This window comes from Quercus lobata, chromosome 8 (assembly GCF_001633185.2).
Source record: "Quercus lobata isolate SW786 chromosome 8, ValleyOak3.0 Primary Assembly, whole genome shotgun sequence".
NCBI classification, from domain to species: Eukaryota; Viridiplantae; Streptophyta; class Magnoliopsida; order Fagales; family Fagaceae; genus Quercus; species Quercus lobata.
The window spans coordinates 12,113,191-12,130,978 of record NC_044911.1 but is presented as its reverse complement, the minus strand read 5'-3'; the positions used below and the strand labels follow the sequence as shown (position 1 = coordinate 12,130,978).

General features: G+C 34.0%; 1 protein-coding gene across 1 annotated transcript; it reads left to right on the top strand.

Annotated features, from left to right (window-relative positions):
• Positions 1–12,213: 12,213 nt before the first annotated feature.
• Positions 12,214–17,488, top strand: LOC115954418. The gene is made up of 9 exons (XM_031072269.1): positions 12,214–12,646; positions 12,865–13,017; positions 13,270–13,382; positions 13,532–13,610; positions 14,279–14,307; positions 14,694–14,787; positions 15,721–15,810; positions 15,955–16,144; positions 16,827–17,488. The coding sequence occupies exons 2-9, from the start codon at positions 12,865–12,867 to the stop codon at positions 17,309–17,311; spliced, it is 1,233 nt and encodes a 410-aa protein (XP_030928129.1). The 5' UTR covers positions 12,214–12,646; the 3' UTR covers positions 17,312–17,488.
• The last annotated feature ends 300 nt before the right edge of the window (positions 17,489–17,788 follow it).

The following is a 17,788-nucleotide window of genomic DNA, read 5'->3' as shown; positions in this document are numbered from 1 at the left end:
TATTTTATAACTGATTTTTATATTGTTGGTCATTACATGTGATTTTTTATATTTATCTATATATATTTTTTATTATAAATATATATCACTAAATTTTTTTTTTTCATACAAGATAGAAATTCTAATCTAATCTAATTTTTTTTTTTAGAATCTACTCTAATCTAATCTAAGTGTATATGTGTGTGAAACTCCTTCTTAGAGGCTTAAGCTTTGGTTCTTACCCCTTCACACCCCACAAATACTTATAATTATAGAGTAACTATCGCACTACGAGTATGCAGTGGTACTTTCTCTTAAAGTTTATCAAAATGGTACTTTTCCCAAACATTTATATTATATATGACAAATTATTTGGGCCAGATGGTCTCTCACATCTCAATCATAATGTATTTGTTGAATAATAAGTTTTACATGGTAATATAATAAACTTTGTAACATACTAAGTTTTACAAAGTCTCAATTAAAAATTTATTATATCACTATGTAAAACTTTATTGTTTTACTATGTCAGGTGTTAATATAATAAATTCTCATTAGTAATAATTAAGTTTTACATGGTAATAATAAATTAAATTTTTTATTATATTACCATGTAAAAGTAAAACTTTAAATGTGAGATACTTCTAACCTATTTAAAACCATTTTAAGTCCATTTAAAACTAATTTAAATTTTCTTTCAAAAACTAATTATTGGTGCAAATATATATTTCAATGAAAAAGTATGTCATGTTCTAATAAACTTTGTTATTCATATTTTATTTAAAAAATGTACGCATGAAATAATTTATTGCATCACAACAACAAAATTAAGTTCAAAAGTAACAAAATATTTTTTTACTAAAATAAATCAATTAAATACTCTATCAAATATATCAGTCTGACACTTTTTTAAGAGTTGACAAAATATGAAATAAAACCCAACCCAGCTTATGCACACCCTAATTGATTTTTACGTTGTTGGTCATGACATGTGATTTGTATATTTATCTATATTTTTTATTATAAATTTCATTAATCTCTCTCTTAAAGTTTGTCAAAATGGCACTTTTCCCAAAAATTTATATATATATATATATATATTGTAAGGACACGATTCGTAACGAACCGTAACAGTGTTGGGTTCGCACATAAAAAGGCCCAAACAATATCATTTGTAGAGCGTGAGTTTGAAAGGTTAGGCCTTGGTCACCAAACGGTGGGTTTTTCGTGATATCCATACATGGTTAAGTCGTCTTCGCCCTAGGAGTCTTTCTCCTGGAGGCGGGCTGGGAGACTCTGGTTTTTGGCCATTTTTCCCAGCTCCCTCTTTGAATTGCTTTCTTTTTCTTTTATACTAGCCTGTGTTTTTTTATCCTTCGTCCACGTGTAGGATCGACATTCCAAGACGGATACTTGTCCCATCAGCCCATACCCAGAGTGGTTGGGGGTGGTTGTAAAAGCCTGAGAGTATAGCTCTGTCAGGTGCAGAGTATTGAATGGCAGTAAGAGCAGTTTTCCCTGGTCGTTATACTTCCCAGCGTACCATTTTCTATTGACGCAGATATTTTAGATTTTTTCCCCAAGCTGTCTCTATGTCGTTTTTGTCCCTCCTTCCTGTGAGACCTCGGACATGCCGAGGACTGAATCGTCCTCGGCTATATCCCAAGGTTATTTTGTACTTATATTATCGAGCTTGGGCCATAACCCTCCTCGGCTTGGGCCTTTGGACCCCCACGAATAAATGGACCTGGCCCACAAATTATTGGGCCCCACAATAGCCCCTCAAAACCCTGCTGTTTGACCTCTTGGTCGGAGAAGGGGGTTTTGGTAACACCAAGCCTTTATTACGACTCATTTAATTCAGTCTTTCATTAATGTTGGCGGTTCTTCATCTGCCCAGGAAATGTACCGGTCTATGAGACATTCCTCTGAACTCACTCATGACGCGTTCTCGCCGTTTGATTATCCGAAACGCGCCTTTAATGACTTCCATTTACGAGACTATTTAAATTCGACGGTTTGTTTGACGATGTGGGGAAGTGGAACGGGTATATTCTCGTTTACAGATTTTCTTGGAAATCTGAACAGATTAAATATCTTCCGTTTCGCCCTTCATATAAAAAGAAAAGCAGGAGGCTATTTCTCTTATACAGAGACCCTTTTCACCCTTCTGAAATCTGATACCCTTATCCTCCTTTAGAGTTTACTTTACTTGCTAGTTACACCCTAAATCATGATACGTTTGAGATAGGAATAAGTAATGAAGGAACCATACCTCTCCCAGAAATACCATATTGTTATGAAGTTCAAAATGGCTCGGTCAGGGTAGGGATGGTGGAGACTCAAGATCCTTCTTACCTTCCTTTTAGCCAAAATCCGAAGTAAGGGCTCGTCACGTCAAACTTTCGGCGCGACTGAGCTGGGGTCGCCCATTATCAGTACCAGCCGCTCTCTTATGAGCATATCTAACATGACACCAGCGTGTTAGGAGTCAGGACTGACGCAGGGACAAAGTGTCCCTGCTTCTTCCTCTCTTCCTTCACTGGTGCCTCCTTTTGCCTCTCTTTCTTCTTCTTTCCACCGCCAGATCCATCCTGGCGCTTTTCCTTCTTCCTCTTCTTCTCCTCCTTCTTTCTCTTCTTCTCCTCCTTCTTTCTCTTCATCTCCTCCATCTTTTTCTGAAGAAGGTCCTCCTCTCAATATGGGCGCTACTGGGATAGAGTTTGGAAGGATTTCGGAGACAAGTTTAAAAAGACATCGGACTGTTTATTTGTTATATTGTTGTTGTTTTCCTTTTATTATTTTTGTAATCCACCTTCTGTATAGGCTTGTTTAAGCTCTTATTTGTACGTTGTAATACTTCTTTATATTAATAAAAGTTGTTATTGTTTTATTTCACATGTTCTATCTCTTTATTTCCGAAATGATTACGTCGTGAATAGACATACAATCTTGTAAATTCTTTTTATTTTTACACTTTGACCGACGTCTAGGACCGACATCCTAGTTAATAAAAAGATCTTACTCTGTGTTTATAGAAACTATCCGACTTAATAATACTGAATCGAACAAGTGATACTTAGGGCTGAAACCCCTATTAGGAAGAAAAAGAAAGGACATTATGATAAGCTTATTGAGTCGGCCTGGCACAATACCGCCGACCTTAGAGCACAATACTTAGGGCTGAAATCCCTTATCAAGGAAAAATGCGCTATTATGAACTTACGAGTGCTGTTCGGCACAATAATACAGACTTGAACTAATGACACTTAAGGTCAAAAACTTTTGCTAAGGAAAAGATATTATCATGAATTTAATAAAGTTGTTTGGCACAACACTGCCGACCTGTGAAAACAACACTTACCCCAAAATAGCCGAGATGACAACTGAATGCTAGGTGCGGTGCAGGAGGTAATCATCCGAAAACATATAACCCGGAAATGAACAGCCCCTCCAGGTTGCTGAGTAATAGAGTGTTTTACCATCTTCCTAACAACTTTAATAGCTTTAACCTTTTATGGTATTTGAGCCGAGGATTTGAGCAACTTAGAATCTTTATTCAGTAGCCGACCTTACCATAGGTTTGAGTCCGATGACCATACAATACCTTGGTTCTGTCCAAAACTCAGTTTTCTCATCTAAGTAGTTGGTTTCCCCATAGGCTTGAGTTCGAGGACCATACAATACCTTGATTCTGTCCAAAACTCAGTTTTCTCATCTAAGTAGTTGGTTTCCCCATAGGCTTGAGTCCGAGGACCATACAATACCTTGGTTCTGTCCAAAACTCAGTTTTCTCATCTAAGTAGTTGGTGAGTCCGAGAACCATACAATACCTTGGTTCTGTCCAAAACTCAGTTTTCTCATCTAAGTAGTTGGTTTCCCCATAGGTTTGAGTTTGAGGACCATACAATACCTTGGTTCTGTCCAAAACTCAGTTTTCTCATCTAAGTAGTTGGTTTCCCCATAGGTTTGAGTCCACAATACTGTCAGTTTTCTCATCTAAGTAGTTGGTTTCCCCATAGGTTTGAGTCCGAGGACCATACAATACCTTGGTTCTGTCCAAAACTCAGTTTTCTCATCTAAGTAGTTGGTTTCCCCATAAGTTTGAGTCCGAGGACCATACAATACCTTGGTTCTGTCCAAAACTCAGTTTTCTCATCTAAGTAGTTGGTTTCCCCATAAGTTTGAGTCCGAGGACCATACAATACCTTGGTTCTGTCCAAAACTCAGTTTTCTCATCTAAGTAGTTGGTTTCCCCATAGGTTTGAGTCCGAGGACCATACAATACCTTGGTTCTGTCCAAAACTCAGTTTTCTCATCTAAGTAGTTGGTTTCCCCATAGGTTTGAGTCCGAAGACCATACAATACCTTGGTTCTATCCAAACTCAGTTTTCTCATCTAAGTAATTGGTTTCCCCATAGGTTTGAGTCCGAGGACCATACAATACCTTGGTTCTATCCAAAACTCAATTTTCTCATCTAAGTAGTTGGTTTCCCCATAGGTTTGAGTCCGAGGACCATACAATACCTTGGTTCTGTCCAAAACTTAGTTTTTGGCATGGGGCCTTGGCTTTAGGGGGATTGGCTCCTTGGCCAAGCCCCTAGAATCATCCATGCGATTAACGCTACAAAGCGTAGCCCCTAGTCAAGAATCATAGCCCCTAGTGGAACTCTATGCTAGAACGCTATAACTGGCTGCTAGAAATGACAAGGGAACTGTCTTGACTTACCGTCTATGCCAACACACAAGCCTTTCCCACAGACGGCGCCAATTGTAGGGACACGATTCGTAACGAACCGTAACAGTGTTGGGTTCGCACGTAAAAAGGCCCAAACAATATCATTTGTAGAGCGTGGGTTTGAAAGGTTAGGCCTTAGTCACCAAACGGTGGGTTTTTCGTGATATCCATACATGGTTAAGTCGTCTTCGCCCTAGGAGTTTTTCTCCTGGAGGCGGGCTGGGAGGCTCTGGTTTTTGGCCATTTTTCCCAGCCCCCTCTTTGAATTGCTTTCTTTTTCTTTTATACTAGCCTGTGTTTTTTTATCCTTCGTCCACGTGTAGGATTGACATTCCAAGACGGATACTTGTCCCATCAGCCCATACCCAGAGTGGTTGGGGGTGGTTGTAAAAGCCTGAGAGTATGGTTTTGTCAGGTGCAGAGTATTGAATGGCAGTAAGGGCAGCTTTCCCTGGTCGTTATACTTCCCAGCGTACCCTTTTCTATTGACGCAGATATTTTAGATTTTTTCCCTAAGCTGTCTCTATGTCGTTTTTGTCCCTCCTTCCTGTGAGACCTCGGACATGCCGAGGATTGAATCGTCCTCGGCTGTATCCCAAGACTATTTTGTACTTATATTATCGAGCTTAGGCCATAACCCTCCTCGGCTTGGGCCTTTGGACCCCCACGAATAAATGGACCTGGCCCACAAATTATTGGGCCCCACATATATATATATATATATATATATGCCAAATTATTTGGCATTGTCCATACTTGGCCAAATGGTCTCTCAAATCTCAATTATAATGTATTTGTTGGATAATAAGTTTTACATAGTATTATAATAAATTTTGTAAAATAATAAATTTTACTAAGACTTAATTAAAATTTTATTATATTACTATGTCAAGTGTCAATATAATAAATTTGTAATAAGTTTTACATAGTAATATAATAAGTTTATGTATATTTATACTATTTATAAGAGGATTCTCCTCTTTGGACTAAACTTTTATTTGGTTCAGAAATATCTATAAACCTTACTTTTAACCGGGAAAAACTTGAGGACAACCCAGTAAAAATATATTTCCAATTCCATTTAAAATGCAAACAAAATAGGACACTCTCTTACTAATATATGTTTTGAAAACAAACTTATCCAAAAAATTTTAAAAAAAAATTATGACACTAGACCATATTAAAAAAAAAAAAAAAAAAAACCATTGCATGCGCAAAACGCGTATGATGAGACTAGTAGTAATATAATAAATTAAAATATTTATTATATTACTATGTAAAACTTTAAATGCGAACCTTCTGACCTATTCAAAACTATTTTAAGTCTATTTAAAACTAATCTTTATTTTCTTAAAAAGTCTTATTATTGGTGCAAATATAAATTTCAATGAAAAAGTATGTCATGTTCTATGAAATTGGTTATTCATATTTTATTTTAAAAAAAAATGTATGCATAAGATTATCTATTGCATCACAACAACAAAATTACGTGACTTTTACTAAAATATTTTTTACTAAAATAAATTAATTAAATACTCTATCAAATATATCCTTACGTGACTTTTTTTAAGAGTTGACAAAAATATAAAACAAATATTAGTAGTATTCAACTTAGGTAAAAATTTTAATATATACCTGTGGGGCCCAACAATTCGTGGACCAGGCCCATTTGCCCTTAGAGAGTCCGAGGGCCCAATCCGAGGAGAGCTGTGGCCCAAGCTCCATGACGCAGAGCACAGACCAATTTTGGGAGGCAGCCGAGGACAGTCTAGTCCTCGGCAGGCCCATAATCCGCCCAGAATAAAGGGATAAATTCGTAAGGAAATCCAAAATACCTTGGGGCGATTACCCTAAATACCCTTCTGGATAAGGCCCAATGCCTGACAGAACCGTACTCTGCAGCTTTATCAAGTCATCCCCAACAATTCCGGGATTAGACTGATGGGACCAATGTCAGTATTTGTAAAGACTGACCCTACACGTGGACGAAGGACATCGAATGCACGCTAGTATAAAAGGAGAAGTAAGTGAATCTAGTAAAGGGAGGAGAAAAAAGAAAGACTTCATGAATAAGATCGCCGGAACGATCCATGCACGGAACGGAGAAGGTCCTCCGTTGGACAGCCGGAAAGGATCACAAGGGTCCTCGGATCAAGTCCGAGGAGCCCATTCTCAGAAGTGGCAGCATGGCGGGGCTTTAAACGTTTAGGCCCAGTCCATTTTCCACAGGGACCTTTCTGAAATCCAGACCGGACCATCGCCCCGTGACCAAGCCCAAGCTTTTCAAGCCCACTCTCTACAAATCGTATTGTGAGGGATCTCTCCCGCGTGAACCCAAAAATGTCACTGGGCCGCGCAGGAATCGTGTCCTTACAATACCTAATTATGTTTATTTATAAATACATCTATACAAATATCAAAGGGGGATGTTATTTTATTGGTAGTTTGGATGAGATTTTTTTTAAAAAAATTTTAAAATGGAATATTCAAATAGGAAAATAAGGTATGAACTTATTTATACATTTATACAAACATCAAAGGGAAGTGTCATTTCATCCGTAATTTGGGCAAGTTTATTTCATGAAACATCGATGGAGAATGTAAGTTTCTCAAAAAAAAAAAAAAATGGAGAATGTGTAATTTATCCCCTTTTTTATAATTAAAATGATTTATGTTATTAAAATATTAGTAAAACTGACGTCCTAAAATGTCCAATATGGTTGTAGTAAATATTCTATGTGTGGGAGGAACGAATCTACCCCAAGAAGGAATTATTCGCTTTGGGTTTAGGTGTAACTCTCACGGATTTGCTCAATCCTACATTGGGGAGAGACGCATTCCACCCTTGCCTTATAAGCACTTGGCCTAAGAAAGGGTGTACCATAGTGTGTGTGATGTGAGCAAGTCTCAAAAGTTGCGCACGCATGCACTATGCACTCCTTCGCTTAGGCTCAATGCTACAAAAGTAGAAGAGGGAAGGTGGGGGTTTCCCTTTAAACCCCAAAATGTGCCTTTTTGTGAGAGGAATGAATCTACCCCAAGAAGGAATTGTCTGCTTTGGGTTTGGGTTTAAGTGTACGTGACCCTCACGGATTTGGGGAAGATTCGTTCCTCCCACACTATGTATTGAATGGTTTTAAGTGTATGATTTTTACTTCTTTATTTGTGTTTGTTTTGGACTTTTTAAACTAAATTACACTCTAACCCTTAAAGTTTAGGGTTATTTTATTTTAATAAATTAAATTTGAGATTTTTTTTTTCACTTTTACTCTCTCTCTCTCTCTCTCTCTTCTTCTTTTTTTTTTTTTTTTTTTTGAGAAAAACATCTAGTCTTTAGACAAGCTATTATTGAAGCTTGCGTTTTGAGGCACAAAAGGAGAGATAATTAGTCACAAATATGATGAAACCACAATTCAAATATGAAATAAAAATTAATAGAATCAAAAGGAAAATAACCTTAAACTTTAAGGGTCAAAAAAGTGATTTATTTTTTCTTTTATTTTTTTGGGCCTAAAGTGAGTGTTTGACCTTAAGTTAGGGAAAGCGGAAATTCAAAACTAATATTTTTGAATATTTTCCCATTTAAAAATTTTTTATCATATAAACTATATGTTCTCATTTCTTAGTTTGTTGACTTCTTTTGGTTGCTATATATTATATATATACACACACACGTGTTTGGATAAATGTTAATTTGCTAAAGATTTTAGGATAGGTGCTATGTTACCTATGTATCACCTCTTGGCTCTTGCTTGTTGGACGTATAGAATTTGGATTTTGCTTTTGGCAGTAAGCATATAAATTACGTTACCAACAGGTCCAACACAAAAAGAAAAAACAAATATTGGACAAAAGCTCTCTTATCAAAATATATATATTTATATTAGACAAAAGCTTCTTTTTCTTTGAGTCTCCCAAAAAAAGATATTGCTATGCTTCGAGAATCGAGAACCTAATAACACTTCAAACTTTAGAAGGCCCGTTACATTGGGTTCCATTTAATTAGTTTAAACTTTAATTAATGATAATTATAAAGTCTCTTATTATTTAATAAAAATTTTGGAAGATCTTCACCTATATAAAAAAATTAATTAGTATCTTGATCGGATAATAAAGAAAAAATATCATGATCGAACCCCATAGATTGAAACTCTATATAAAAATAAAAAATTACCCATTATATTTTGACTAAGCAATGTACAATAAACCTTTTTTTTTTAAAATCACATTAAATTAATAAATATAATAAACTAAAGACCAAATAAGAGGATTTGTGAAAAAATAAAAAGGCTCAATTTAATTTTGAAAAATTTTGTTTACATAAAATAATTTAATCAAAATTTATTTTTGCTGAGTTGTTTTAATCTAATAACATTTGTGAAAGTTAAGTTATAATTAGTTAACACTCTCTGAAGATTAAAATGCTAATATGAGGAAGTAAAAGCATTCAAAATCCTTTTTTTTTTTTTTTGGGAAGAAGAGCATTCAAAATTTGATGTAACAAATTTTATTTTTTAACGTTCTATGAAAAGTATAATGTTTCTTTTTTGCTAATATACAATTATATATATATATATATATATATATATATATGTTGCATGGGTCCTTTAGAAGTTGTGACATGCATTGCAAATTGCAAGAGTGACCAGAGATTCAGAAGCTGTTTGGAGCAAACGAATCTTGTTATCTATTTGGAAGGTTTTCAAAAGTTGGTGCATGATTATGACCATAACCAATAAGCCTAAAAGCCGTTCTATCAATCAATGGGTCTAACCTCATCACCCATGCTTAACAACTAAAACCAAACTCATTTTTCTTACCACCGTGCACCTTTGGTACTGTGGTTACTTCATAAGTATAAGTATTTGTGAGTGTGAAAGATAAGGACCGGGATTCAAGTCTCTAAAAAGGAACTTCACACATATATACACTTAGATTAGATTATAATAGAAATTTTATCTTTTATCAAAAAACAACTAAAACAGAACACATATATGGATCTCCTTATGCTCATAATATGACTATGAGTAATCAAGGTCAAAGAGACAAGACATAAAGATTAAACATGAATTTATCATATAGCAATAATTGCAAGCAAAGATTAATTAACAATGGATTTTACACGTTACCTAGTAGATAATTGCAACAAAAGTACTCCACACAAAGTTTCAAACCCATTCAACCCAAATCGCCTTGCCAACAATAAATAAAAATTAAAGATAACATATATATATATAATTCTAAAATTTCAATTACATGATATCCAATTGTTCTAATCAACTGCTTTCATCCCCTTCCCATCAAAATATTATAAAGACTACTCAAATGAAAATAAATTTATAGCATTTTAGTGTGTCTTTCCCCGCAACTACTTTTAGTTAATGATTTTAATAAAAAATGAATGAGATAGTTTTTTTTTTTTTTTTTTTTTTGAGAAACAAATGAATAAGATAGTTAATTAGAATAATTGAACACCAAAAGTCATGTGATTAGAAAAACAGAAACTCATAAGATGTCAAGAAACTACCTTAAATTGTGTATTTTAAAAATACTCTCACAACAGATCATAAATAATAAGTTGTTATTGGTTTTAATTTAAATTCATAGCTTAACTTACTTTTTTTTTTTTTTTTTTTTCCACCTGTATCTCAAGCTGTAATTATTGGTGACTTTTGCTAATTAAATTCAGTCTCCACCTGGTTATAGGAATGGCCCAAGAGGCCTAAAAAGATGGGTTGTAAAAATATTTGAGTATCTCTTGACAAGCATACCAAGTTGTACTTGATACAACAAACCAATAATTACTATATAGGAGTGTTTGTGATAAGAGAGCAGTGGAATTTCATAAGGTTGGAAAAACTTATACATTGTTTTGAGTTATGACTTACGACGAAAGGACCTAGGGAAAGGAGGCCATTCAAGCCACACTTATGAAATTCTGCCTTTCGCATATATGCCATTATAGAAGCAGCTCTATTAGCACGTGGATTAACACAATCAAAAGAGTAAGCAACAAAGAATGGACAGAATGATAGAATATCATAGGTTGTGATTTGGTGCAATCATAGATAAGTGTCTTTTAACAAAAGTGATAGATCGCAGTTTCAATTTTGAAAATTGGTGTTCGTTTTAAAAGGTGTGTTAAAGTATACTTGTATTTTGAAAATATAAGAAAAATTGAAGTTTTAAAAACAAAGCTAAAAATAAAAAAACTGGCTTATAATCTTATCCCAAACACACAATTAGTCTCTTTAAAAAAAAAAAAAAAAGTGGGGATAAAACTATTCATCAATAACATCTCCTAAACCATACAAAATTAAGAGTTTTGAATATTGAGCATGACCTTTTGAAATAGAGTACAAAAATTTTAGAGATCAAATTATAGATTTGGGTAAATTCATTTTAAATCCTATACTTTAAGGTCGTCAGAAATGAAACCCTGAAGTAATATATACATACATACATACATACATACATATATATATATATATATATAAACCTATAGTTTTAAAAATTAATTTTTTTTGATAAATTAAAAAGTAATAAATTAAACCTCACATGCACATCTAAGTAAATGTTCTAATTAATTCAACTGATAAAGTCTCTTATTTTCAAATAAGAGATATGTATTTTAATCTTTGTTTATACTAAAAATCAATTAGTGTCTTAGATTTTAAGATAAAAAAAAAAAAAAAATTTATCATGATGTGAATGTCAAAGATTTGAATTACTACTCTATGTGTGTGTGTGTGTGTGTATAATTACACTTTTCCACCCCAATTATATTTAACTCCCTAAATTATCTAAATGCACAATTAACCCCCTTTATTTTAAAATTATATAAAGAGGGTAAATTAGTCTTTTTAATGTTAAGTTTCATCATATTTAACACCAAAATACACAATAGGAGATATTGAAATATAATTATAACTTTGGGGTTTTAACTGTGCATTTTGATGGTTCATGGTGTTAATTGAGGTGATAGTTGATAATGAAAAAGTGTAATTTAACCCCCCTAAAAAATTTGTGAATGATGAAAATGTATTTGGTATCCGTGGTTTCAAAATTCAATAAATGAGAGATATGTCTGTCAAAAATAACTATCCTACTAATAAATGAAAGATATGTATTAATGAGTGGTTTTTTTTTTTTTTTTTGGTTGTGCAAACATGTTTCTTGTTTCATTGGATTTTGATAATGTTGTATCACATTCTTAATTGACCAACTTTCTCACAGTCACATATGATACAAAATCTTTGGTTGGGGCTAAACTTTAAAACTTACCTTTTAATTTTTTTAAGTTTGTTTTCTTTCATTTCAGTCTTTTTAAATTTCAAAACCCCAAATTTAGACTTCTGTTTAGTCCACTGCTGTCGTTGAATTACCAAAATTACATTGTTTTTTTTTTTTTTTTTCCCCCCTAATTTAAATTTAAATTTTTTATATTATTATCTAAAAAACGTTAATTAAAAAAATATCCAGAAATTTGAAAAAAAAAAAAAAAAAAAAAAACCCATCCCCAAAATCCCTACCCTAACTCGACTGAGAGAGAAAGAGGGAAGAAAAGGAGACCGAAATTGAGATCGTGAGGGAGAAGGAGATTGAGATTGAGATTGAGATTGAGAGAGAGAGAGAGAGAGAGAGGTATTTTCGGAAACCCAAAGACAAATCGACTACGGCGGCTCCAGGGAGCTATTTTCCGTATTTGTTATCATCGAAAATCTTTGTGCTTCCTTCCATAGCCGCTGTTGCTGCTGCTGCTGAATTGGGATGTTTTGAAACTTCGAGGACTGAAATAAAAAATAGTGAAACTTAGAGGCTGAGTTTTAAAATTTTAATTTTTTTTAAAAAAACAAAAATTTCGAACCCCTACGATATTCAATCAACCATAGCGTTTTCGGGGTCAGTCAGTGGCTCTCTGGTCATCAGGTAAACCATAATTGCTATGCAAAACCATTCGCCGAGCCCTCATTGATTTTTTCTTTTTTCTTTTTTTGCACATAACCTGTTTGATTAAATGCCCGACTGAACTGTTGCTTAGTTCTTTTGTGCTTTTGACATGTTTTTAGTCACATTGTGTTTTTTTTTTTTTGGTGGGTTTTGTTACAATACTGAGCAATGTATGTGTGTGTAACAATCATGTACAGATGGATTCTATGGATTCAGAAGTTGAAACTCTTGAGCAGAGGTTAACATCTATGCTTGGGCAGCTTCAAGTAGAGTGTGGCATTCTTGAAAGAATGGTATATAAGAACAAGAACCAGCATAGGCGTTGCTTGTATTTCCAGTATCTTTTGAAGGTTCATAATTCTTTACTTTCCTTTTAAGAAAGCTTACCCTTTGTTTGGTTGATGTGAAAACTGATGAAAAGACAAGAAATTAGAAGAAATTTTGTGACTTTGTTGTAAATTGGTTAAGTTTACTGGTGGGTTTTTGTTAGGTAGCATATAATGAACAATGTAGGAATTAAAATTTTATTTCTTTTTGGTTCCTGGGCAATAATGGATTTCTAATGGGTTTGTGCACTTGACCTTACTTGTTTTGGATGCCAGGTGAGGAGGGATATTAGACTTTTGCAATCAGCTAAGTTGGAGGAGTTAGTAGGTTCTTGCTTTCTGGTTATCACTGGGAAGAGACCTAAACAAAAGGTGCATCTATTAGAAAGGTAAAGTTTCTCATGCTCCATTGAGCCTAATAGTAAAATTTACTCCCATATTTAAGTTTTGAATATGTACTTTTCAATGGAAAATGTTCATAGGTTTGCTCATATAGGTAACATGTTAGTTTCTAGTTATTGATTCATTTTTATCACAGTTTAAAGAGAAGAAAATGTGATGGTGGAAAATATAATTTTATGGAACGACTTCTGGGAGCTGCACGCCTGCTATCACAGGTTTGGTCTTGCTTTTCACTTATAATTCCTCTTTTCTTCTCTGAACTTAGCGTTTTGTGCAGTTATCGTTCATTCTCATTACTGCCTTTTTTAATAGCAAGCTTATAATGACACATGGATAGCACGCTCTCTCTCTCTCTCTCTCAAATACTCAAGCTACTGAAATAAATGTTTTATGCTAGATGTTTGTCTTTGTTTATTAATAAAATACCCAATCCAAATTATCCAATTGTGTGTTTTTGTTTGAAAAGATCTAAATCTTTTCTTTTGAACCATATGAAGATGTGATTGTCATCAGTTTGTGAAGTTTAATGGTTAGGCAACTCTATTATGAGTGCACTCAATGATCATTCAAGCCATCAGCTTACATTAATTTCTTGTGAAAATTAGCCTCAAAAAACGTAATTATGGTGTCTAATAGAAGTTTTGATACATCAAATAACAGTTTAATATGAAAAATATGAAGCAAACCCAACAAAGCCTTACTCCTAACTAAATTGGGGTCAGCTCCTTGGCTTTCTAACTATTTGGGAGGCGAACAAATTGAATAATGCTTCTACAGTATTTCATGCTGCAACTAACCATACGATTTAATGAGTGCATTAATGGACCAGTTTAACTTGGATTACTTGATTGATATACTTATATAGGCTGTGTTTCTTTTGCAGATGGTTGAGCCAATGTTGAAAGCAGCTACGTATCCTTTGTTTATTGATTAAATAGTTACTTGTACATGTTGTATGTTTATAAAATAGAAAATACTTTGTTGAAAGTTGCCCTGTTTTACTCACAGTTGGGCTTTTTTGGCTGTTATTTCAACTTCCAAGTCTTTTTATTTATTTAAAATCAAGTATCTATAGAAATGAAATAACTAATTTCCCTTTTACACATCATGAAAGAAAAATATTTTCCCTTTCTTTTGTTTTGGCACCTTTAATTGTGCCATTGTTTTGGCATGCACTCTATAACTTTGATACTTGTAAAACAGTTTATTAGCTGGATGATGCAATAGTAAGTTTCCAACTTGCATAATATTTATTTAAAAAAATTTATGTAATGTTTTCATCCTTGACTATTGTTAAGTGAGATATCTATCTTGCTTGCTCGATCCTTTTTTATTGGATTTTCTCTGACCATTTTGGCTCTACTTGCACGCCTTCGAGTTTTGGTTCAACAAGTAAGTTTCTATTCTTCATCTAAAACTGAATCAGAGTTGACAATTCTCTGGAGAATTCAAGCCACATTGTGTTGGTTTGAGGCATACAACCTTGTTAATCAAGTTGTTTTATGTAAGAGTCCCATCTAGAATACCCAAATTCCTAACGTAAGAAATTTGGATGTTATATGTGAAGAAAAAGACATAGATGCTTGTCATGGGTAAACAGAGTATCTTCCAGCAGCAGTTAGAAAATGAAATTAAATGAAACTAGGCTTTTTATCAGGCAAGGATCCCTGCACCCAACTAAGAAAGGAAGTTACTACTTTGGACATAGTTGTTACCCATCTATAGATGGGATCTTTTGCCAAGAACCTTGTAACTCAACTAGTACCTTCTGGTGTTTCCATTGGAGACGTCCAGGGTTCAAATCCTCCTCTTCTCCAACTATTGAATTATAAAAAGTTAAAAAAAAAAAAAAAAACAAAAAAACTAAAAAAGATGGGCTCTTTTCTAGAAATTGTGGCACTATCCTTTTTTTATTATCTTTATGGATACACGATCTAATACATTTGGGTATATTATCTCTTTCTCACTCACTCTCTCTTTTTTAATGAATAAGTAAGAATTTTATTGAAAGTAGTGAAAGAGCACATCAAAGTACACAACCTGTGTACTTGAGAGGGACCAACAAAAATGACACTACTTAAGAATTAGCAGTAGCAAATTATAGAATGAATGACCACTTAAAAGTAACCTTCCAATTATATACAAGGAATGTCAGAAGATCCATCTTGTAGCTCGTTTAATTCCTTAAAAATGTCTAGCTAGTGCAGTCTTTTATTTCAGTGGCTCATTATTTTGGAGTTGAAGTTCTTAGATTTGTATTGGAGCTTCCTGCTCTTAGCGTGTAACTAAGCTGTGTTTTCCAATTTACTTGTGTTCCTTTTACAGATACTACTTGATGTTGTTTCAGTATTCAAAATGGTTTCTTCTCTTGCCCAGAAGAAGCAATCAGTAAAGATTTCCCAAGAAGGAATTGAGGTTGGTACCTGTGTACGTGCTATGAATTCTTCTGGTTAATTTTTTTTTTTTTTTTTCTCTTTTAAGATGCCTTTTTGCATATGAATTTCTTTTCTTGTTTTCTTACCTTAATTTTTTTTTCTTGTCTTGATATGACCCTTGCAGGTCTTCAGGGAATATTACCCAACCAATGAGGAGTTTGCTACCCTAGAGTGTGTATGGAAATCAGATAAGTTTGTATTACTTGAGAGGGCACATAAGAGCAAGACTGGAAGTCAGGACGGGGATCTCATAGAAGACATTTCTTTAGGAGCATCTGCTGTGAAGTATCAAAGTATTGAGTCTTTTCTTGGAGGTAAGCATTTTCATGGCTTCCCTCCTTTATTTTTGTCCTCACCCCCTCCCTCTTTCCTTATTCTTTTCTAGAAAAATTAGTTTCAGGTGTAATTGCATGTTCTATACGTCTTACAACTTCCTATGGAGCAAGAATATTCTTTGTTCGTTCATCTATATCATTTACATGTTATGTTTTTTTTTATTCTGATGTAATAAGATTGATATTGCTGCTGAATTTGTTCATCAAGTAATCACAAACAGTGGCTGTCCCTGCTATAATTGACTCTGGATATTCATTGGGTGAAATGTGTCTTCATTGAATAATTTTAATATCTATTGCTGAAGAGTGATTTACCAGGGTCTGATAAATTGTGTACAAGATCCAAAGGAATTCCACATACTCAAGGTTACAGTTTCCCTGGGTTTATTTAATGTAGTGAGGTCCTAGGGCTCAATTGGATTGTCAACAGACTCAAACACTATCTCCATGTGTGTCTATCCATTTGGTAGGGTAGGAACCAGATAAATATTATTACTTGTAATCATGAATCATAATTTAGTCTATCATAAATATACTACTAAATAGAATGTAATTCTGTCTATAATTTTTAGTTTTCTACAGCTGGTTTCCTGCTATCTGCTTTTTTATGGGATCTTATTGCTATTGTTTTTTACAAAAGTCCTGAATGGCTCTTTTTTAGACGATGAAGTTGTTCCCATTAGGGTTGATGCAGCCCAAATGGACAAAAAAGATCCATCTCATATCACGGAGAACAAGACTGATTTACTGACAGGCTCTTCCCTGGAGAGTGATGATGGGAAGGCAGTTGAAAGCTGTACAGAAGTCGGAGATGGGAAGGCAAATGAAAGCTATACAGAAGTAGGAGACAGTTCAGGCATTGCAGCTGCCCCAAGCAAGAAATTTCCACCGGAAGATGGTTTGCTTACAGCCACAAAGACCTCTACAAGTTCAAATGTGTTAAAATCTAAGTCCGGATCAAGAAAAGTAGCATTTGTGTCGGTGAAAAATCCTCCAGCATCAACCCCAAATGTGAAAAATCCTCCACTATCAGCCACCAATATTACCACATTTGACTTCAAGGAAAACGAAACTAATACTGATAAAATGGAAGATCCATTTTTCAGTTTGCTCACTGGTGGAAGTTTAAAGGACAGTCTCTTCTAGTTTTTTTTTTTATTATTATTATCATCACTGGAAGATAGTCTCTTTTAGTTATTAATCAGCTTAGCAGGAAATTTTGTTATTGAAAATAATCTTATCTATTATTCTTTCCATATTATTCTTTGTCTTTAAGGTAGGGGGATGCATTCTAAAGAAATCCCAATGCCATCTTCTCAAGAATTGCCTAATATTTTGCTTGGAAGTCAATTTTAATATTCATTGATTTAGACACTGCACAATTCTAAAGAAATCTCAAATTTAATATTAAAGTATGGCTTATTTGTTTCTCCAAAAAAAAAAAAGAAAAAAGAAAAAAAAGTATGGCTTATTTCTTCCTATGCAAAAAATAATTTTTCACATATGTGTAGACTTATTTGATCTCAAGAATCTTTCTTGTATCAACTGGAAGAACTGAAGAAGTCTTAGGTTAGATCCAAGGAATATACACGTTCTTTTTAAATTGGATGTTTGTGCCAAAAG

What these genes read in the sequence shown, in the direction of transcription:
- LOC115954418 (XM_031072269.1), top strand. Translation starts at nt 12,865, where the DNA reads ATGGATTCTATGGATTCAGAAGTTGAAACTCTTGAGCAGAGGTTAACA. An exon ending in ATTTCCAGTATCTTTTGAAG is followed by an intron (nt 13,018 to 13,269) that starts GTTCATAATTCT and finishes TTTGGATGCCAG; the next exon opens with GTGAGGAGGGATATTAGACT. An exon ending in TTCGAGTTTTGGTTCAACAA is followed by an intron (nt 14,788 to 15,720) that starts GTAAGTTTCTAT and finishes TTCCTTTTACAG; the next exon opens with ATACTACTTGATGTTGTTTC.